The sequence below is a fragment of the Oenanthe melanoleuca genome, chromosome 26, assembly GCF_029582105.1.
Source record: "Oenanthe melanoleuca isolate GR-GAL-2019-014 chromosome 26, OMel1.0, whole genome shotgun sequence".
NCBI classification, from domain to species: domain Eukaryota; kingdom Metazoa; phylum Chordata; class Aves; order Passeriformes; family Muscicapidae; genus Oenanthe; species Oenanthe melanoleuca.
Window position 1 is genome coordinate 888,970 of NC_079359.1, and position 22,648 is coordinate 911,617.

The window sequence follows — 22,648 nt, forward strand, 5'->3', positions numbered from 1 at the left end:
ACAGCAAAAAAAAAAAAAACACCAAAAAACCAAACCCAAACCCCTTCCTTGAGCCCCTCCCAGCACAGAGCATCCCTGGCCCTGCTCAGAGCACCAAACAATTCTGGGCAGAAATCTGAGTTTGTGTCACACCATCTCTCATTCTGGCCTGGCAGCTTTGGTAAATCACAGCTCAGTCTTTCCTGAATTAAAATCCACCATCACATTTCTTGGGTTTGATAATTTCATTATTCCATTCCAATCAATTTCCATTTTGGCTACTTAAGGAAAAAAAAAAAATCCTATTTGAAGGGAATTTTCACCAGAATACACCTGATTTAACAAAAAACTCTTAAAATACAATTTACCTCAAGGTCTGATGAACTCCCTCCTTATCATATCCCCTGCAGCTGTAACTTTCTATTTTCTCTACTGAAAGAAAAAAAAAATACAAACCAGTCAAATGAGCAGAAACTTTGTTAAAAATATTTATTTAAAAAAATACAATTGTTTTGCATGTCTGGTTGCACATAACTATTAACATATGATTGACTTGAATAATTTGCTACAATGCTTTTTTTAAAGCCAGCTTGCATTATACAAAGCAAAATCCCTCTGTCAGTTCTTACATAAAATAGTTTTCTTTAACTATTCCCACCCCATTTTTTTAAAAAAAAGATTGCAATACATTGATTTTTATTTCTTTTTTTTTTTTTTTTTTGCACAAAAATTGAAGCAATAGAAAAAAGTCACCTGATTTCTCAGGAAAGACCTTCATGATGTTTGAAGAACAATTCCCAAAGAGCCACTGCCAAAGCAGCATTTGTCACTTTGAAGTGTCAGGACAGTGCAAAGGAAATTTTGCATCTTAAAAACTTTTTGCCTCCCAATTGTACTCAAACCTGAAATGTGCTCCAACACCTCCATCCCTGCCCTAATCCAGTTGCTCAGACTTTGAATTTTCAGGATGATTTACACACTGAAGGTCTTCCTAAATGTTATCTCAGAAGGTTAAATAAAAGCAAAATTTAGTAACACTGAACAATTACTGAAAACTTTGGCTATTTATGTACTTGCATTACATACCAGCATTTTTTTTTTAACACAATGGCATTAAGATACTCTAATAAGGTATTTAAAAATAAAAAGTTAGACTGAGAAGCAATTCTGTCCCAGGCAGGGTCACCCAGCTGGAACAAGGGGTGACTTTTACAGTTGTCTTGTCCAGAAAAGTCTCCAGTGTAGGAAGTTTCAGACACTCACTACAACATAACTTTGCCTCTTGAATTTGTACTATATATATATATATTTATAGAGAAAAGAAAAATGCAACTCTGTTCTGGAAAGAGCCACTGGAAATGTTCCCCTTCTGCTGCTGCTTCCAGGGGAGTTTTCACCACTGATTGCTCTGAAAAATCCCAGCAAGGTAAAACTGGGAAGGGAAAACTCCAGCCCAGAGCTCCCAAAAAACTGCCAAGAACGCAGCTCAGCCTGAAAACCCAGCCCAAAACCACCTTCCCAAAACAGATGTGCACCCCAGGAACGAGCAGGGCAACACTGGCACACAGCTGGAGTGGATAAAAATGGATTTCAATGGATTTCAATGGATTTCAATCCCTCCAAGACACAAAACCTGCCCAGCCCAGGGAAGTTGGATGTGCTGATTCCCAGGATTGTGGCTCCCAGAATTCCTGCTGCTGAAGGATTCACCCCCAGCTTCATTCCAGCTGTGTTTCCCTAGAATTTTTTTTAATTTTTTTTTTTTTTTCCTCCCTCCCAGCTTTATTATTCCAAATCAACTTCTCAGCTCTAAATCCAGAGGGGAATAAGCATTAAATGTGCTACTGTACCCATCACAAAGCACTGTGACGTACATAAGGCCATCTGGTAACACTGCAACAGGCTACAAAACAAGTTGGAAAAGGGAATTTTAGGACCTTTTTCAAAGCTACAAAGAATCAATCTCAACCCTGTTCACAGAGAATGAAACGTGACAAAAGTATATTTTATATAGAAAAAAAAACTCTGTGCAACTGAACAACAGCAGAACAACAACAACAACAAAAAGAAAGTCAACACAATTCTAGGAAGCAGTTTCAAAGCTTGGAGGGGTTAGGACATGCTAGGGGAAAATTAAAAAAACAAAAAAACCAAAAATAAATCCCAAAACACATCCCAAGGAGCTCAGAGCAAAGCCAGGGACTGGAATATTGGAACCCCCCCACCCCAGCACACAGCACACTGCAGGAACCATGCACAGGCCACCCTGTGTTCCAAAAACACAGAAAAACAAGCCTAAGGGAAAGGAAAAAAAATCAAAATAAACAACAACAGCTTCCAGTTATTGGTACAGCACTGCTGAAATGGGCTCTGGAACCAGCTCCACTCACATCCCTGTTTTCCAAAGGGTCAGGATTCTCCTGCCCACCCCTGCTTTGAGATGAAAATCTCCTGCAACTCAACCTCAGCAGAGAAATCTCTTAAACAAGCCCAAACTTTTGCTCCATGCACACAAAACTGCTCAAAACCACATTTAAGACATTTTTTTTTTCTTTGTTTCAGGAGATGTGGTAACCAACAACATCAAAAAATAACCTTTGGCAACTCACGAGTCCACGCTGGGGAAGGATTGACTTGAGTGCTAAAAAGAGAAGAAAAAGCCCCAAAAAAACCTCCCAAAGGAGTGCAAAATATTTCAAAGTGGTGACTGCAGAGTGCAGAGTCTGCTTGGGGGGAGGATGGGGATATTTCTATGGATTTTTGGGAACAAATCCTGCCAGGCATGACCCACGTGTGCTCCAGGCAGAGCTTTTCCAGCCACGCTTCAACACTGAGGAATCTAAAAAAAAAATCCAAATTTTCAGCTCTGTGTGCTTCTCATCAAGGGCTGGAAGAGCTCCACAAGCAAAATCTGCTGCTTTCTTTGGGAGGGGAGAAAAAAATTCAGTTCTTGCCAGTTTTAGGGTGGTTTTGTTCCAAAATAATTTATAGGAAGCAGACAATTTTTGCTGTTCCAACAGGGAAATACTGGAATATCCAGGGAGAAACAGGGCCCTGCCCATCTTGTCCACCTGTGGTCAGACAGAAAAACAATCTGCAGGGAACACATTCTCCTCATTCCTGCTTCTTCCTGGCAGGAATAAAATCCCTCAGTTCAGGATTTGCTGACACCAAACCCAAATTTCACCTTTGTGCTGGACACAGCTCTGGCTCCATCAGGGAATCCTGACAGGAATGGGCAGCACTGCCCTGGTGGTTCCTGGTTTGCCCTCCTGACAAAAATCAGGCTCTGGAGGAATTTTTGGTTCCATTTCCAAGGATTTCTCTCTTTCCAGAGCCACCTCTCCCCTCCCCTCCCAGTGGAATTCCGTGCCCAAAAATAATCCCAGCAAGGAATTCACCCCAAAATCACCTTCCCAAGACAGATGTGCACCCCAGGAACGAGCAGGACAACACTGGCACCACAGCTGGAGTGGATAAAAATGGATTTCAATGGATTTCAATGGATTTCAATCCCTCCAAGACACAAAAAGCTGCCCAGCCCAGGGAAGTTGGATGTGCTGATTCCCAGGATTGTGGCTCCCAGAATTCCTGCTGCTGAAGGATTCACCCCCAGCTTCATTCCAGCTGTGTTTCCCTAGAATTTTCTCCCTTTTTTTTTTTTTTCCCCTCTCTCAGCTTTATTATTCCAAATCAACTTCTCAGCTCTAAATCCAGAGGGGAATAAGCATTCCCCAAGGCAAAGGGACATCCTGGAGGGCTGCATAAACCTCTCCCTGCATTTTATCCCAAAATCTTCCTCTGCCAGCTCTGATTCCAGCAGCTCCAGCCTGTCCCACTGCCCTGGATCTGCTCACACTCAACCACTGCTAATTGTAGCTTAATTAACTCCAAACCAAACCATAAACATCCTGGAGCTCCTGAGTGAATCCTCACAGATTTTGGGCTCCTCTGGCACTTGGGAGACCCTCAGGGGCTGCTTGCAACACCCCACTCTGATTTTTAAGACAAAACAATCCCACCCCACCACCTCAGAGACTGAAAGTTCTCTTTTTTTTTTTCTATTTCTACTCTTCCAGATCCAGATTCTATTCCTCACAGAGCTGAGGAAGGAAACAGACCAAAACAGTCACTCAAAACTGAAAAAATGTGGATTTTTACAACATTTCCTGACCCAGAGCTGAGGTTGATTTGCAGAGCTGACAATACCAGGAGAGGCTCTTGATAAAACACTGAGATGGGCTGGAAACAAATCTGCCCTGAAAGTGGGAGAGGTGAAACTGCAGAGCACATCAAAAACTGCCATAGATCAGCCAAAAAAGGGGAATGAATAAACCCTGGGACACAGGAGAGGGGCAGAGCTGCAGGTCCTGATCTCAGCTCCAGGAGGGGATCAGGGCCCTTCCCTCCCTCCCAGCTGGAATCCCACTGGGATCCCTGGGCTGGGGAAGGGAGATCTGCACCTCAGCAGCTTCACTGCCCTTAAAATGAACATTAGGAACCCAAAATGATTCATCTGTGAGCCAGCTGAGCTGTGAAACGCATCAGAGGGGGGAATTACCCCAAGCAAAGCCTTTCTGTGCTCACACACCACTCCAGTATCCCAAAGACTGCATGGACTGAAGCCTTGGGATTCCAAATGAAAACAAGGAATTGTCCAATTCAGGGATTTCATCCCTTCCTGACCAGAGCTTGAATGTGCCAAAACCCAGGCACAGCAATTGCATCTCCTGCTGAGGACAGGCTGAAACAAAGCTCTAAACCTAAAGCTGCTGCTGAAAAAACCCCAGAATTCCTCCATCACCGTCTTTTTACCAGGATCACCTTCCCAGGAAATACAGAACACTTCCATAACCATGGGGAATTTTGTCTGCCAGGAACTGAAAATCCAGGATCCCAAACAGAGTCAGGCAGCAGCAACAGCTCCACATGGAAAAAAAACAAACAAAAGAAATTCCCACAGCAAGACACAAATTCAGTTTCCCTGCTCCCTAAATCCTCCCAGATTTGGGTTCCATGTGACCAGCAGGGATTCCATTCCCATCCCAGAACCTGGGGAGGATCCTGGGTTCTTCTTTGTTTTCTACCAAAATCTTTTGTTCTACACCAAAAGCTCTGACCTTCCACAGAACCCCAGCCAGCCAGGAAGGAACTGATGCAAAAATTGCCAAGCATTCCACAAAACCAAGGCTACCCCAGCAACAGCAATCTAAGAAAAAAATTTCTGCAATGCTGCATTATTTTTTTATTTTTTAAAATCACCACGGTAGAGAACTAAAACAGAGTCTACTCTAACCCCACCTGCCCTAAATGCTGAATTTAAAATCAATTGTGACCTAAGAGCAGCAGCCCCAGGGAGGCTCTGGCAGGAATGTGAGCCCAGGAGAGGCTGCAGCTCCCTGGCAGCACAAGGAAAAATTCCCTTAAGTGACCTGAAAATTGCAGAGGAGAAAAGGCAGCAAAAGCTGCTCCTCTCCCTTTCCATGAGCTTTCCCAGCTGCCTCCTGAGTTTATCATCCTATGTGGATTCTGATTTTTTTTTTTTTTTCCTTCAGAAGCCAAAGTGATCCCATTATTCCCACCCAGGCTGCATTCCCAAGGAAAAGCTGGATCTCAGTGGCACAGCAACCTTGGGAAGCTCCTTGGACAGGAGCAGGAGCCCAGAAATTGCATTTTTTTGGGCCTGACCCTCTGCCCAAAGAGATAAAAGCTCACAAAAGAATTAAGTGCACAAATTTTCAACAGCTAAACTTGGCTTTTCTCCACAGGGGAACAAGGGGGGGAAGGGAAAGCAATTCAATTGCAAGTTTTTAGTGCTCATTCATGAATTTTCAATTAGAATCCCAGCCTGCAAATGTTGCTCTCTCCAAAGTCCATGTATTTGGTAGGCATAAAATTGGCCAACCTGAACCAACCAAAGTGCTGCTATTTATACATAGCTATAGAAATTTCCCAGAGCAGGCTCCAAACATGCAAAAAACAACAACAAAAAAAAAAAATATAAATTCCAGATGCCTGCTCTTCATGATCACCTGCAGCTTTGCTTCTGCATTTCAAAAACAAAATTAAAATTAAAAGAAAAATAAAAAAGGTCAATATTGCACATTTTAAGAGCTGCTGGTGCAGGAATTTCCTCCTGCATCTGCTGATGTCTAAATGTGAAGCATTTTTTGCCTCTGACAGGAGCCAAAGGAAGACTCCATGAGCTCACTCCCTGCTTCTCCACCTGAAAAAGGAATATTTTTTTCTCTCCCACTTTTCCCCTGGGCAGGTGAACAATGCCCAAAAAAAACTGACTCTGTTCCACCCACCTGTCCCAGGTGTCACATCAGGAACACACAAAAGTGGTTTTGTTTTTTTCTGTAAAAAAAAAGGGAACATCACTGCAGGGAAAGAAAAGTCTTGGGTGTTGTGGCTTTAAAGGGAATTCCAAGCCTGCAGAGGTGGCAAAAGGAAAAAAAAAAAACTCTGGAAAAGCTGGAATTCACCACTTATCCAAGGAATAGGTGCAGTATTTACAGCAAACACTGTCAGCTCCTCCTGCTGCACAGGCAAAAATCTTCCTCTGCTGGTGGCAGCTCTGAGGATGCTGAAGCAAAGAGATGTCTCCATCTGTTTTCTGGGAATATTTCATGGAGAAAATCCTCTGACACCCCCAGCTCAATCCCAGAAGTTGCTGCCTGACATCAGATGCCCAAATTGGAAGGACACAGACCCACAGCCCAACACACCCAGACTGAGGGGCTGAGAAAGGAAAATCTCACATTTTTTCATCCCAAAATTTTCTTCAAAGGCCTCCTGAGGTGTAAAAATCCACCTACAAATTCCATCTCCTCTCCAATGGGCTCCGGAAAACAATCCTGCATTATGAATCCAGGACACCCAAGGAGGTGAAAAGCAAATTTACCACCATGGAACCCCTCAGCCTGGTTTGGGGTCACTGCTCCCTCCAGAAATAAAGAAAAGCAACAGCTCCACTGCAAAACTTGGGGTAAGAGCTGGCAAAAGAGGAGCTTCTCCATGTGGGGAAAAGCAGGAAGATTTTCCACAACTGTGGGGGAAGAGGAGCAACATTAATGATGGGATGTTGCTGTTCTCACCCTGCTGGGGTCTGAATTCCATGTCAGGCAGCAAGCTCCCTCCAAAACCCAGGGAAAATCCCAAAAAACAGGGAAAATCCCCCCCAAACCAGGGAAAATCCCAAAAAACAAGGAAAATCCCAAAAAACAAGGAAAATCCCCCCCAGACAAGGGAAAAATCCCAAAAAAACCAGGGAAAATCCCCCCAAAACCCAGGGAAAATCTGCCCATCCTGCTCCTCCAGCAGGGAGGCTCTGGAACAGGTCTCTGGCACAAGAAATGTTTGGACTCCAGCATTCAAACTCTGTGAGAAGTGAAAGGAGCTCATCCCACCGTCCATGGGAGGGAAGGAGGGCAGGGAAACATCCAAAATTCCAGCCCCACCTCTTCTCCCAGGGGCTGCTGGGCCACACCAGCACTCCACAGAATTGTCCTGGACACAAACTTGGAATAAATCCTTGAAACAAATGTCTCCCTGCAAAATAAAACAAAAAAGAAGAAGAAGAAGAAGAAGACAAGCCCTGGCTGCTTTTGCTGCTGCCCAAGTCCTGGTGCCCCTGGGCAGAGCTGAGAGCACACAGCCCATTCCCATTCCCAAACTTTTCCTGGAATTCCAGCTTCCAGCAGGATTCAGGGCTCTCCTTGCTGAGCACAGGAAGCAGAAGAACAGAGGGGATGGTTGGTTTTTTGTTTTTTTCCAAGAGTCACAGAGAAAAGCCTCCTCTGGTGCTGTTTGCTGCAGTCAGTGCAGACTCAGTTGCTGCAACACCACCCAAAAATCCTTTTGGAAAAATCTTCCAAACTGAGGAGGAGAAGAGACTGGAGCTGCAGCTCCTATTAAGGCTTTTGCATAAACATTCCCAACCTGGGTTCTTCCAAAAAATGGGGGAATTTTTGCAGAAAAAAGGCAATTTTTTTTTTTTTTTTTTTGTTGATTTGGGAATGGCAACAACTACGACTGTTGAGAATCTCTGTGGAATTACAAAGTGTTTTTAAAAAAACCAGGTGGTTGAAGGGAAGTGTCCTGTGTTTGCCTTGCTTGCCACTGTGTCCTTTTTGCAGAATTCCATGTGCTATGTCTTCTGGAGGTCTGGGGAGAAGGGGCCTGGGGTGGAGGGTCCATCCAGTCCTGACAGTGTGAATGGGCCGTGGCTGTTCAGCACTGAGGGAAACTGAAAAAACAAAAATCATCAAAAAACCTTTTAATTCACTGCTCCTCCTGTATCTGTGCATAAAGGAAAAGAGAAAAAAAACCCAAATATAGCAACAAAACAAAGCAACACCACCCCAGAATCAAAGAATCCTCTTGGCTTCTTGCTTTTAATTTATTTTTTAATGCCAAGCAGTGTCACAGTGACCCCTGAGCTGAGCTCTGCCCCATATCCTCATTAAAATGTGACTTTAATTTTAAGGGTTTTAATTGCCCCCCAGTTAATTATCAGCTCTTTCCAAGGTGTCACTTCAGCCCTCCTGGTTTTATTCTCATGGTACAGATGAGGAACTTCCTCCATCTCCATGGAGATGACAGATCCCAACCCAGAAGATTTAATTAAATGCTTGAATTTCAATGAAATGAAATAAAAATTGGTTGAATTGGTTTAATTCTACCCTTTGCCTCAGCAAATTCAGGTAGCAATTGTGGTAATTCCAGTGCCAGAGTGAAGTGTGAGGAAAAAACATGAGAATTACAACTAAATAAGAGTTTTTTTTCTTAAATATAGTGAATTTTTTCCTGTATAGTGAAAAAAACACTTCCAGGGATCCAGGAGCAGCCACAGCTTCTCTGGGCAACTGAGCCAGGGCTTCCTCACCCTAAAAGGGATCAATTTTATGGATTTATTCCATAAAAATAATTGAAAAGTGTGCCACACATCCTCACAGAGATCAAACACACACTCTTTCTCCTCATTAGTTGTGAGATTAATGAATATTTTTCAGAAGAATGATTGGAACAATCAATAGAATGGAAAATTTCAGAATTTAGGAAAATCCCAATGAAAAAAAAAAAAAAATTACAGGGAGGAAATTTCTACAGGAAGAACAGACCTAAAAAAGAAAGACTCTCTCTCTAAAGCAGTTAATTTCAAATATTCCATTTACAATATTTTGAAATTTGGGGTAAAAATGAAAATTAATGTTTTCAAAAGCTACCACAGGGGGTGAGGAACAACAACTCCTGTTTTATTTCTATATTTGGGATAATTGATCCCTGGCTCTCACCTGGAACAGGGTGTTGGCACCTTGTAACCTGGCAGGGCTCAGAGGAGCCACTGGGCTCAGGGTGCTCCAGAAGTGGATGCTGGAGAGCAGAGGGCTGGGAGTCAGCAGGATGGGAGTCTGGAAACAACAAACAAACAGCTGTGAGAGCCTTTCTCCATGGAATTCTGTGAAAAACCAGGTTCACTTTCCTAAACTTGAAAAGGTTTAATAAAAGAGACAAATGGCATTGAGCCCAGAGCACACACTAACTCAGAAAACACTTCTGGAAATGCATCAAAATATTCATGCATTATTCCAAATCAGCCCCCCCAACCTGTAAATCAACATGATTTATTCCCTGATAACAGAAAGATCAATAAATTATTTCCCTGGGGTTCTGGTGTGTTACCATAATCTAAGAATGTGAAGAATTTCCTGATTATCCTTTTTTTTTTTTTAACCATTCTCTTATTGGTTACATAAATAAAAGCTTTTTCATCATGTTATAGTCCAAGAAAAAAATAAATATTTATCACACACTACTATTTCTAAGTTCTGTTAATAGCAGAACTAAAAGCAACTAAATTCATACAGCAAAGCTTTTCAACATTATAAATACAGCATTCATTTTAATATTTGCAAAAAAACCAATAATATAATATGGATTTATAACAATTCCAACCTTTCCTGTGGAATTCCAGCCACAACACCCCCTCAGCTGCCTGGATTTCAGGAACTCCCATCCCCTCCTTCCTCCTGCTCTGAGCAATCAAACCCTTTTTTTATTTTCCTTTTTTTTTTTTTTTTTCCCCAAATCCTGCTGGAAGCCACAGCAGAGCAGCTCCTCCTCCAAACCCAGCACCTGCACTGGGATTGTGGATTTAAAAAGGAAAAAAAAAAACCAACCAGTGCTCCTGATGGCACTGACAATGCCAGCAGCAACAAAAGGAGTTTCCATCCAGCTCCTGAATATTCCAGGTTCACCAGCCAAGCACTTCCCAGGCTGCCAAATTCCACTTGGATTTTTGGGGATTTTTTTTCCCCTCTGTCTTCAGCCATTTCAGTTTTCAAGCAGCAGCTTCCCCACAGTTTCACTCTAATTCCAATTTATTGCAGGGGAGAGATGACACAGATACAGAATGATTTAACAGCCCTGCTGGATTCTGTTCTCTTCCAAGTTTTCCATGAGACATGAAAGCTTTCCTTTCCTTTCCCACACAAAGATAACAACCAAATTAAGCAGCTGCTCTTATTGCTGCTCACTCACAAGACTGGCTTTAACTAAATGTTCCTGAGTAAAAAAAGCTGAGCAGACACCTCTGTGGGTCTGTGTTTTTGAGAGATTTTCAGGCTCAGATGAAGGATTTAGGAATAATTCAGTATCCCCCTGGCAATGTTTACAAAGATCCTGCTGGAGCTGCTTTGGGTTTTGCCTCCACATGCCAGCCCTGGGTGCATGCCCAGCACCTGGGCAAACTTTGGGGTGAACTAACACCAACTGTTTGACTGAAAAAAATAATAAAAATAATAAAAACCAACCAGGGAGTGACATCCTGAGTTTCATACAATGAACTATTCATTTTCCACTTGCTGTTTTCAAGCATAACATCATCACTATCGTTATTTTAAAAAAAAAAAAAGAAACCAGGAAGGGAATTTGAGGGAATTTGATCACCTGAGAGAAAAGTGCTGGAGTAAGAGAAGCAGTGGGGAGAGAAGGACTCAGGATGCCCAGAGGACTCGGGTCGCTGCCCGTGATCACCAGAGTGGGAGCCAACTCCAAACCTTTGGGTTTTTTCGCCCTGGAGAGGTGATTGGCAAATTCCTTCTCCAGCACAGCCGAATCCTGCTGCTCCTTGGGCTCTGGGGATTGCTGCTGGAGGCTCTGGGCCTGCTCCAGCTGCTGGGAAGCCACAGACTCGATGTCCGTGTCAATGTCCAGGTCGGGGTTGGAGCTCAGGGGCGGCGAGGGGGGCGTGGGGGGCACCTGCAGGCCGGGGGACACCGAGCCCATGGGCGGGGCGGGGCTGAAGCTGCTGCTCAGGTTCGCCAGAGGGGCTGGAGGAGCTTCAGCAACGCTCAGCTTGGGCAGCACCAGCGTCTCCAGGCTCTGCAGGGTCTCCTCAGAGCCCAGGGGCAGCGAGGAGGACGCGCTGGGGGTGACAGAAACCGTGGAAGTGACGGCCACGGCCGCGGTGCTGGACACCAGGGGGGCACTGGGGGGCTTTTTGGAGGGCATGGTGACAAATTTGATGACAGAGGGGGTGGGGTCCTGAGGTTTTTTCTCCGCCAGCTTCTCGGCCGGGTTCTCGATCTTGATGGACCTGAAGAGTTTGACGCTGGAGGAGTTGAGGGAGTTGAGGGTGAAGGAGGAGTACAGGCCTGAGTGGATGTAGTCGTTGCGGCTGGAGGACTTGGCACAGGGCTGGGATTTCTCCTTGCCACAGCTCTCCACGTCCCTGGGGGCGCTGGTGACCTCCCCAAATCCGGGCAGCTCGGGGTCCCCCTCCATCCTGCCCACCACGAGGGGATCCATGTTCAGGATCTCCGGGTACGACACGAATCTGTACACAAACTTCTTCCCGTTCACCTTCTTAATGATATTCTAAGGGGAAGAAGACAAAAGTATATTTAGAGCTTTCTTCAGTTTAATTTTCTTCCTACAAACACTGCCTAAAATAGGCAGAGGAATTAAAGTCTGTAATCTTTCAGCCAAAAAAAAAAAAAAAAAGTTTCTTTTTTTCCTGTTTTAAAAACACCCTATGTGTTCCAGTTCTGCTCCTGGAGCTGGCAGACAAAACACTGCAACAGGTGAGCTTAACCTGACATTAAACATGCTAAAAACAGCCTAAAAACTGCCAAGAAATCGTGTTTAACATCTCCAATTAAACAAAAAAAATGCCCATTACCCCCATCAAGGATCACTGAGCTGGGTACACTATGGGTAATTAATCAGTAGAACTTGCTAAAGAGTTTCTCCAGGACTGCAGAATTGAGAGCTTGTACTTCAAATCAAACCACCTTTATTCTTAATAAGATGATAATAAAGGGAAATAAGCAGCTGAACTCGTCAGCAGAATGCAGGCTAATCAGTTATTTCAATACCACAGAACAGCATCTGCCAAACTCGTTTTGCTCCTCAGTAAAATGCCACACACACTTTGGATTTGGGATTATCCTTATTTACCATTCTGTGATTGTTGCTGAGATCTCTGTGCCACCCAGTAATGAACACCAGGCAACCTCCCACCTGCTCCAGGCTGAGGCTCCTCAGAAACTGGGGGTTATTTTTATCTGCTCCACTCACACACGAGCAGTCGTGGGATAAAGGGAAACAAAGGTGAGACTCGAAGATGTTGGATAAACAAAAGCTTCTTACTCTGCTGGGCTGAAAACACTGGTCAAACTGAAAGTGAAATTCTGAACACACAGAGAAAATAAAAATAGTTTGGGCTGAAAAATGTTTATTTTGAAAGAAATAAACGTTAAGAAGAAGCTGCAAGAAGTGGTGCAATATTCACGCTCTCCATCATCATCCTCTCCTGGTGCTTCACCTGGAGTGATGAGGATTTTAACCCTTGCAAGGGTGTGTATTTTTGGAGAGGGGATTAGGATCCAAAACCAGATTTGCATCAGCAAAACCACCGAGCCAACACTTCACACAAACCCACCAGAACCTCCCAAATCAAAGCAGCCGGGAGGAAACGGCGCAGCGATAAACTGAGCTCTAAACCAACCCAGCACCTTTAAAGCAAGCAGCCCAGCTTCCTCCGGGCTGGCACAGCCACAGCAGAGGCACCCCTGCCCTGGAGGGGGAGGGCAGGAGGAAACAAAGCTGCTTAGCTCAGGGGGATGAGACATTGCCAGCCTTACCTTCACGTAGTAGTAGCGCAGCGCCCGGCTGAGTTTATCATAGTTCATGCTGGGCTTGTTCTTGCGGATCCCCCAGAGCCTGGCCACCTCCTCTGCCTGCAGCAGCTTGAACTCCCCGTCGCTGGAGGTCCAGCAGATGATGTTCTTGTTCTGGGGCTCTTGGAGCAGCTGGAGGAGGAACTGCCACAGGGTGATGGCACTGTCCATAGCAGAGAGCTGCAATCACAAAGGCAGGTTAAACATCTCCCTGCGAGGTGAGGGGAAAAAAAAAAAAAAAAAATGGAGCAGGGATTGTTATTTCCAAAGCCAGCAAGAGTAAAAAATTATTAGTCACCAGTCGTGAAAGATGTTCCCTGCAGAACTGAGGGGCTGAGTGCCAGCTCTGGCGTCTCCTCCCACATGTCAGTACTTTTCACATGGGTTATATTTAGCCTCATTTAACTAAATCAGGTCACTTTGGGTAAGTTGCAGTGAGTCACTACCCCCAAAAAAAATGTTTCCAAGTTGTTCCATGTTCCCCCACTCCGGCTTGTGCTGCTCTGTGAGGAACAGCTCAGGTGGAGCCAGGTAGGGATGAAACCACCCCCTCACCTCCTCCTTTCCCTGCTCCCACAGCACAAGGAGGAACTGCAGAGCTCCAGGAAGATGCCACAGCAAAAACAACTCAATCTTCCCTCAGTTTCCATTCCTGCCTCTTTGCCAGCAGCCCTCTCAATCACCCCAATCTCTCCTTTGAATCTTTCTTTTCCAGGTATCACCTCTGTTTTTTTTTAATGAGAGTAAACACAGAACTAAATTAAAATTAAAATTCAAACACTGCTTTTGCTCAGCTGTTAATTCCTGCCATGTCTTACCCATGTCAATGATTTAGGCTGAGACTTTCTAGGGACTGATATCTGCCAGTTGATTCCTGCTCCAAAGTTGTTGATGCATAAATTCATCAAGGACAGACCAGGCAGAGAGATAAAGTTTTACCTTGACCATATTTGACTACACCAAACAGTATTTCCACAAATATTTTTAAGCAGAACACTCATCATTCTGGATAAGATACAGAGTGAATTAAACCAGATAAAATATTAATTCAGCATCTCCTATAGATCCCCTTAGTCCAGAACTGTTTAATTAATGCAGTGAAATAAAAACAGAGGAAAAATGCTCTGGGATAGTGAATAACACTAAAAACATCTGCATATACATAACCCACTTTATTTTTGCCCCTAAGTGAAGGGGGTCCAGGGGTTCCAAATGGGTGAATTTGATATTCCAACACTATTCCCAAGCTCCAGACCAAAGGAGCAGGAGCCAGGCTGGTGCTGGTGCAGTCCCTGTGTGCACAGGGCTCATTTTGAGATCCAGCCAGCTCATCTTTGCTCCCAAAGCCTTTTATTCCAATCTCATTAGTGCCCAGCACTTATCCAGCCCTATATAAGGAAGGGAACTGTGGCCAGGGGAGAGGCTGAGCACTCAGGGAGCCCTGGGACAGGATTAGAGCTGACAGTTCACTCAGGGCTCTCGGGGAAACGAGGTGCCCCGGGGCTGGCACCTTTCTGGGCACAGCCCGTGGCATTTCAGCCCTTCTGCAGAATCCCTGCCTCATGGCACCCAGGCTGATGTGACATTGATCCAGGCAGGTAAATTGCTGCAATTACATGGAACAATCTCAAAGAGAAGGACACCCACACCCCCTGGTTAGGCTGGCCCCAGGTGCTTTCCCTGGTAATTACTGCACACGTACAACTCCCTGCTTGCCCAAATTAATTGCTCGGCACTCGAAGAAACTGGAGGCTGTGCTTCCAGACTCTTCCCACACTGCTCTGTGCTGTGCCAGCTGATCCCCACAGGGCTTAGGGACCAGGCAAACACCTTCAAACCCCCCAGGACTGCCTGGTGTTGCCATCTGCCCCCCAAAATCCCAGATTTGGAAGGCTGGGGCTGAGCCCCGTTGGCAGGGGGATGATGCAGCCACACGTGGTGGCGTGGAGAGCACGAGGACTTGGTTCTGCCACCCAGCAGAGCTGTCAGGAGCAGGGAGATGTGCTAAGAGAGCAGGGAAATGAGGCTGAGTGATTATTCCCACGCTGCATTTATCTCTGGGAGCACTGCACCAAACGGAGCTGACTGATGCAACGTGGAAATCAGATTAGCAACAGGATTTCACAGTGGCAAAGGCTTTTTTTTTTTTTTTTCCCCACCCCTCCTGCTTAAAATCCACACAGATTTCACCCCAGAATTGAACTGGTGTTATTTCATGAGGCTGCTTCCCTTCAGGAAGTCCCACCTTGCTGTTAATTCCAAGCCAAGCGCTGCTGTCCAGGCCACAGCTGGTCTGGAATCCAGCTGGAGATGCACAGAGCAGCACAAAGTTCTGTGAAACAGCACACACTGAGTGGCCAAAATGATGGAAAATACTAGATATTAAAAAACAGACAGAAAAAAAACAAAACCACCTTTCCCAGAGATGAGCCAAGTCATTCTGAGGAGCACTGACCAAATTTTAGAGTTCACACTGCTCAAATCCTGCAGTTTTCCAGCTGGAGGGATCCTCAGCCAGGGGCAGAGTTACAGACTGTACTGGAGTGTGATTTTGATCAAGCTCCTCCTGATGTTTCTGGCATTTGCAGCTTCAGGCATGTCATGATTCTGCCCATCACTCTGAGGACACACAGCACATCCCCAGCTTGGAAAAGTCTTGTCTAAGAAAATTCAGAAGGCTGGAGAGGCCTCACTGGCTGCCTGGCTGTCACAGAACAGGGGCTGGGAGAACTCTGGAATTGTTCATGGATGGGTTTGACTGCATTAAACAGAATGAATATTCCTCTTTATTAAATATTCACTGCCTTCATCTCCAGGGAATGATGGAGATCCAGCAGTGCAACCTCATAGAAATGGGGAATATGGAGTTTTTTCTGGAGATTATATCCAAAGGGAAGGCCAGAAAACAACTTTGATCAAAGCAATGGGATCACAGGTGGATTTTGTCCCTTCAGAGCCCAGGAGTGAGATGTTAGCTGGGAAAGTCCAGTGTGTTTTAGGAGACAATGCTGTGCCTCATTTAACTCTCACCTCATTTAACTCCAGTACCAAAGCTGCTCAGCAGAAGAAGACATTGTTTCTCCAGGAAAAAAAGCAGAATATAAAAAAACCCGTCACACAAGATGTAAAATTAAAAGCAGCACAGGTAAACTGAGCACTTCTCTTTGTCTGAGCACCACCAAACGTGGGGAAAAGGATTTTCCTTCTCCAGCACCCGGGGCAGGAGGCAGCTGCTGCCTTTTCTGAGCCTTTCCTTGGCACCAGCAGGGATGAGAAGTGGCTCAAGAACCCCCAGTCCCTCTCCTACCCTACATGACTGGGGGTGAAACATTTATAAACAGCATTTCAGCTTTTTAAATTTCCTCAGAAGGCCTCACTCTCCTCCTCCCCACCAGCACACAAACTCTCCTAAGCCCAACTGCTTTTCCACCAATAATTACAAACACACTGCCACAAAACATCCTCTTGGGAAGGTTCTTCTCCCTCCCAAGAGCCCGTGGAGAAAAGGGAATGAGGCAGAGAGGGAAGAGCCTTTCCCCTCCTGCAGCATGTGAGCAGGAGGAAAAAATAGTTGTTAGAGGCAGAGGGCAGCTCTGCTTTGTAAGGAGGCAGCTAAAATAGAGCACTATTATTGTCTTGAGATCCTCCCAACACCCACGGGTGACCCTCGAGCCCAGCAGGAGCTGCCACCAAACCTGAGGCTCCTGCTGCAGGCTGGGCTTTGCAAGGCTTTATCCAGAAAAGCCAGCACCTGGGATTTGTCTCTCCTCCAGGGATTTCTCCTCAGTGTGATCCCTGGGATTTCAGGGCCTGCAGGGTTGGCTTTTCCCAGCAATCAGGAGTTCAGGAGTGGCACAGTCGCCTCCCTGGGCAGCAGCTGTGGCACAATAAACCCAAATATTCACCCTCTGTGCCCCAAAATCATCCCTCTGCACGCCCTGGGAAAGGAGGCAAGGCAGGATTAGGGGGGTTAGGCCTGTCCTAACCCCCTCCTTCGAGGTCTTCTGGCAGATTTCCTGTGCTTTGACTCAACACCAAATAATCTCCAATAATCTTTCACCTCCATTTGTTGCAGCAGCCTCTGGTAAAGCATCTGCAGCCTGATGACTTCTGCAGATGGGCTGAATAAAAAGCCTTGTCAGGCCCCCACACAGGAACAAAGGCACAGAGGAAAGGAAGGATGTCACAGCCACAGCAGGGCTGAGCTGGCACGGTGCCAGCAGTGCCAGGGTCACACAGCCCCAAAAAGGGGCTTGGGCAGCAGCAAACTCAGGCAGACACACCAACACCTCCCAGGCCCAAAATCAAAATGGAAATAAAGGCAGCAACAGGTCTGGCAAAGCTCAGGGTGCAGGTGAGCAAATCAAGGCTTCAATTGCAGGAAATTCCAGGAGAGCAGAGCTCGCTGTGACTGCACTTCCCAAAACCATTCCCAGGATCTGGGGCACTCTGGGGAGGCCACGGAGTGTGAGCAGCAGGAATTCTGCAGCCAGCACCTCCTGCTCTTGTGCAATGCTGCTGTGGACACCAGGCCTTGGTGTTCCAGGAAAACACAGGTGGTAAAGGAGACTTTTGGAGGTCATGGGCCCAAGTCCACATTGAAAACCTCAAAATCTGGATTTTCCCCCCCTCTTTATCCAATTAAATAAATGAATGGATGTCCCATCCCTTTTATTGTAGTGGCACTGCTGATGAAATATCCAATAAGTGGTTATCAAAATAAAACCAAGCAACAGTTTCATCAGCAATATCCCATTCCTAAGAAACCTTTCCTAAAAGCTTTTCCAGCTCCTGGGGCTGTGACTCACCTGAACTGGTACTTTTATCAATTTTAATTAATTTTAGAAAGACACTAGTGTCAAAAAAAAAAAACCCCAAAATCCACAAACTACTGTCCAAAACTCCAAACCCTGATGTGGAGGGAAGCACAGCAGGGAACTGAGTCCTTTTCCAGAGCACACACTGGTGAAATGCCAGGTAAATGCCTCTTAGATGTGCATAATAAAGGAATTAAACAAGAATTCAAACTAGAGATGCAGAATTCTACACCTCCCTTTAAAAATTCCAAACCCCTGGCAGCTTTCCAAGTACTAATCAAACCATTCCATCTCTAAAAACTAACAAAAAATCAGGGGAAAATAAGGAAAGAACACCCCAAATTGCAATAAATTCTTGTTTTCCCCCTGGCTCTGGCATTCCCTGCACCATTGCTCCCAATCCAGGCAGGAAAATCAGTTTTTTGTGAAGGAGAAGCTGTGGTTATCAAGGCAGGAAGTTCCTTGGAAGGAAATGCTGAAGGATGTCCTCATGATAAGAGCTGCTCCAGAGTTTTCATTGCCTAATCCCACTCCAATCCTCTTTTTTTTTTTTTTTTTTTTTTTTTTTTTTTTAACTCAAAACAAATGTTGCAATAAATTTTGTCTCCCTGGCTCAAAAATTAAGCTGCTTGAGATGAAATTAAGGTGTTTGAGCAAATATTTTTGGGGTTAGGAACAAACTGTTTCAGCTTTTCAGCACTGAGAAAGAAATATTCCTTTTTCTTTGTATTTTCCAGTTTTTCCTCAGTGTTTTCTGGCCTTCCCTGCCTTTCTGAATTAGCCAAGATCAGGAACAAACCATGAAGGACAACAATGACATCAGGATTTCCATGGGACTCATGGCTGCAGCCTCAGGTTGGCAACAGATGAGCCAAGCAGCTTTTTGGGGATATTTTAATCCTGACACAGAGAAAAAGGGGCCCCTTTTTGTTATCAAATATGATTTTGATTATCACACCTTTTAATGTTGAACTTGACAGAAAAAAAAAAGAGGAAAAGGGATTTTAAAGCCCATTCTGTGTAATTGCTGCAGCTGCTTCAATCACTCTGCTCCTCCATCCCTGCCTGGGGACAACTCACATCCCAACACAGATTATTTATTTCCCAGATTTTCCACATTTAGATGAGCATTATCCCTTTCCTAACTCCTTTTTTTTTTTTTTTAGGATTTTTTTTAAAGATGTGAGAGCCCAGGGAAGGTTTAGGACACACAGAAGGGAAGGGAAACTTCAAAACCAAAAGGCCTTTGATGGGTTTGTGCCCCTGCTGGGATTGTTCTTGAGTAAACCATTAAAACTCTGATTTCCTGGAAGCTCCTAAGGAGATTACACTGCTTCCTCCTCAGCTGGGCTCAGGGCAGTGTTTACCAACAGCAGATTAAACTGCTTTGCACAGAAGGGAAGGAAAAGCATCCCCAGCTCAGAGCAGCAATAACCCCAAAGCACAGGTTAAAAATTCCGAATTTCCTCCAATCCACGCGTGCTGGATGGCGAGAAGGAAGCGTGATTTCAGCTGGAAAAGCTCCCCTGAACAGTGTTTATGGTACACTCAGCCCCGTTGCCATGGCGATGGAACAACTATTCCCTGCAAACAGGAGAGGAGACCCTAAAAATAAACAGCGCGACCGAAATCACGCACAGCCCGTGCCGGGCACCGGGAGCAGCAGGAAAACGCCAATAATGACGGCAAAGCAAAGCCCTGCCTTCCTCCTGCTGCTCCCAAAAATCCGGGTGTTGTCCAGCCCCGGTGGGGATTTTTGGGGATGGAGGTGGCACGCAGGTATGGTGCGAACACCAAATAAAAAGCAGGATTTGCAGGATTTGCATACTTTCCCCTCCGCCTCCCCTATTGATGTGGGCAGGAATCCACCCAGTTCAGACAGGGGAGTGCGGGAGGATGAAAAAAAAATAAAATAATAGTGGTGGAGTGAAGAATTTCTAAAAAAAAAAAAACAGCAGCCATTGGATCCAAGCAGCCCTTGGAGGCAAATAAGCAAAGCCTGGATCCAAACAACTGCTGGGCTCAACCAACAAAGCCCTGCACCCAAAAATCTGCTGGATCTCACCAGCCAGTTCCTGGATCCAAAGATCCCCTGCATCCCACCAGGTGGATCCAGACAGCCAGTTTCTGGATCCAAAAATTTCCTCGATCTCACCCAGCAAGCCCTGGGTCCAAACACTCCTTGGACCCAAACAATCAAGCCTTGAACCCAAAAAACTCCAGTAACTAATCCTTGGATCCAAACAACTCCTAGACCCAACCAACCTATTCCTGGAACCACAGAATTCCTGGCTCCCACCAACCAACCTCTGGATCCTAAAATCTCCAAAATCACCAACAACCCCCAGCACTGAAACCCAAGCGACTCAATCCTGGATCCAAACCAAACCCCGGTTCCAAACCAAACCAAACCAAACCAAACCAAACCAAACCAAACCAAAGCAAACCAAACCAAACCCCGGCTCCCGCCTCTCTCCGTGCCCGCTCCCAGCACCGAGGGGCGGCCGGGGCAGCGCTGGGGGCACCGCCCGCACCCCGCAGCCCGGCCCGGCGCTCCCCCCCACCCCTCCGCCCCCGCTCACCGAGGAGGAGCCCCGCCGGTGCCCGGGTGCCGTCGGGTGCCGGTGCTGGGCGCGGCCCCCCCGCCGTCCCTCATGCCCGGCCCGGCCGCCGGGGCCGCATCCCGGGCGGGCAGCGCGGGGCGGCCGCGTTCGACACGGCCGGGGGCGCGCGCGCGCGGGGGACCCTCGGCGGCCGCCGTAGCGCCGCTTCCGCCCACGGGCCCGCGGAGCTCGCGGGAAGCGGCCAATGGGAGCGCGGCAGCGCGAGCCCGCCGGCCAATGGGAGGGCGCGCTGCGGGCGCGGGGCGGGGCTGAGGGCGGGGCCTGAGGCGCGGGCGGGACGCGCGGTCCCGGTGCCCGGGCCGGGCCATGTGCGCGGGCCCGGTCCCGAACCGACCCGAACCGAGACCCGAACCTACCCGAACCCGCCCCGAGCCCAGCCCGAACCCAACCCGAACCGAGCCACGAACCCAGCCCCGAACCGAGCCCCGAACTCAACCCGAATCGAGTCCCGAACCGGCCACGAACCGAGCCCCGAACCGATCCCGAATCGACCCGAACCGAGCCCCGAACCGACGCGAACGGCCCCGAACCGGCCCGAACCGGGCGCCCCGCTCCTCCGCTGCCGCTCAAGGCAGAGCAGGGATTCTTCTCACCCCCCCGGGGTGTTGAGGGAGGACAAGGCTCAGCCCGTCAAAATGGTTCAAAATTCAAAGATCCCTCTGTTCTACAAATAAATCCGTGGATTCAGACTTACAGGAGTTGGCGAAGCAAAGCGAAGGGAGCGGCGGGGTCGCTTCTCCCATTTTCCCAAAAGCGCTTTTCTCGCTTCTCCCAGTGCTGCCCTCTCCCTGGAACTGGCACTCCCAGTTTCTCCCAGTTCTAAGAAAATTCCATCCCAAAATCCCCAAATTCCTTCCCAAAATTCCTTCCCAAAATCCCCAAATTCCTTCCCTAAATCCTTAAATTCCTTCCCAAAATCCTCAAATTCCATCCCAAAATCCCCAAATTCCTTCCCAAAATCCCCAGAATTCCTACCCTAAATCCCAAAATTCCATCCCAAAATCCCCAAATTCCATCCCAAAATCCCCAAATTCCATCCCAAAATCCCCAAATTCCTTCCCAAAATCCTCAAATTCCATCCCCAAATTCCTTCCCAAAATCCTCAAATTCCATCTCCAAATCCCCAATTTCCTTCCCAAAATCCCCAAATCCCATCCCAAAATCCCCAAATCCCATCCCAAAACCCCCAAAATTCCACCCCAAAATCCCCAAAATTCCATCCCAAAATCCCCAAATTCCTTCCCTAAATCCCCAGAATTCCATCCCAAAATCCACAAATTCCTTCCCAAAATCCTCAAATTCCAGTTTTCAGACAGCCTGACCATTATTTATTCATTTGCAGAACTTCATTTTCTTTTTAAATGAAGCAGTTAAGAGAATTTTTTGTGTTTTTCCCAGCTCCACTTTCAAATAAAAAATTTTAAAAACCCCAACAAGCACAAAAAAAAAAAAAAAAAAAAAAAAAAAAAAAAAAAAAAAAAAAAAAAAAAAAAAAAAAAAAATAAAAAAAAAAAAAATTGAAAGAGACCATCTCTTTTGGGATGACAAAAATCTCCTTTGGGATGGAAAAATCTATTTTGTGGATGGAAAAATCACCTTGGGGATGGAAAAATCTCTTTTGGGGATAGAAAAATCTACTTTGGGATGAAAAAAATCTCCTTTGGGAATGGAAAAATCTCCTTTGAGGATGACAAAAATCACTTTTGGGATGGAAAAATCTCGTTTGGGGATGGAAAAATCTCCTTTGGGATCACAAAAATCTCCTTTGGGATGGAAAAATCTCTTTTGGGGATGGAAAAAATCTCCTTTGGGAATGGAAAAATCTCCTTTGAGGATGACAAAAATCTCCTTTGGGATGGAAAAATCTCTTTTGGGGATGGAAAAATCTCCTTTGGGATGGAAAAATCTCTTTTGGGGATGACAAAAATCTCCTTTGGGATGACAAAAATCTCCTTGGGGATGACAAAAATCTCTTTTGGGATGACAAAAATCTCCTTTCAAAGGGCACAGCACCACTCCACATCTTCCCCTGGCTTTGTCT

The 22,648-nt window shown here is 46.0% G+C and overlaps 1 protein-coding gene across 1 annotated transcript; it reads right to left on the reverse strand.

The window, feature by feature from the left end:
- Positions 1–672: 672 nt before the first annotated feature.
- ELK4 (ETS transcription factor ELK4) lies at positions 673–20,727 on the reverse strand. Its single transcript, XM_056511648.1, has 5 exons — positions 20,566–20,727; positions 13,131–13,346; positions 10,933–11,862; positions 9,279–9,395; positions 673–8,230 (listed from the first exon to the last, which is right to left on the reverse strand). The coding sequence occupies exons 2-5, from the start codon at positions 13,335–13,337 to the stop codon at positions 8,132–8,134; spliced, it is 1,353 nt and encodes a 450-aa protein (XP_056367623.1). The 5' UTR covers positions 13,338–13,346; positions 20,566–20,727; the 3' UTR covers positions 673–8,131.
- Positions 20,728–22,648: the final 1,921 nt, after the last annotated feature.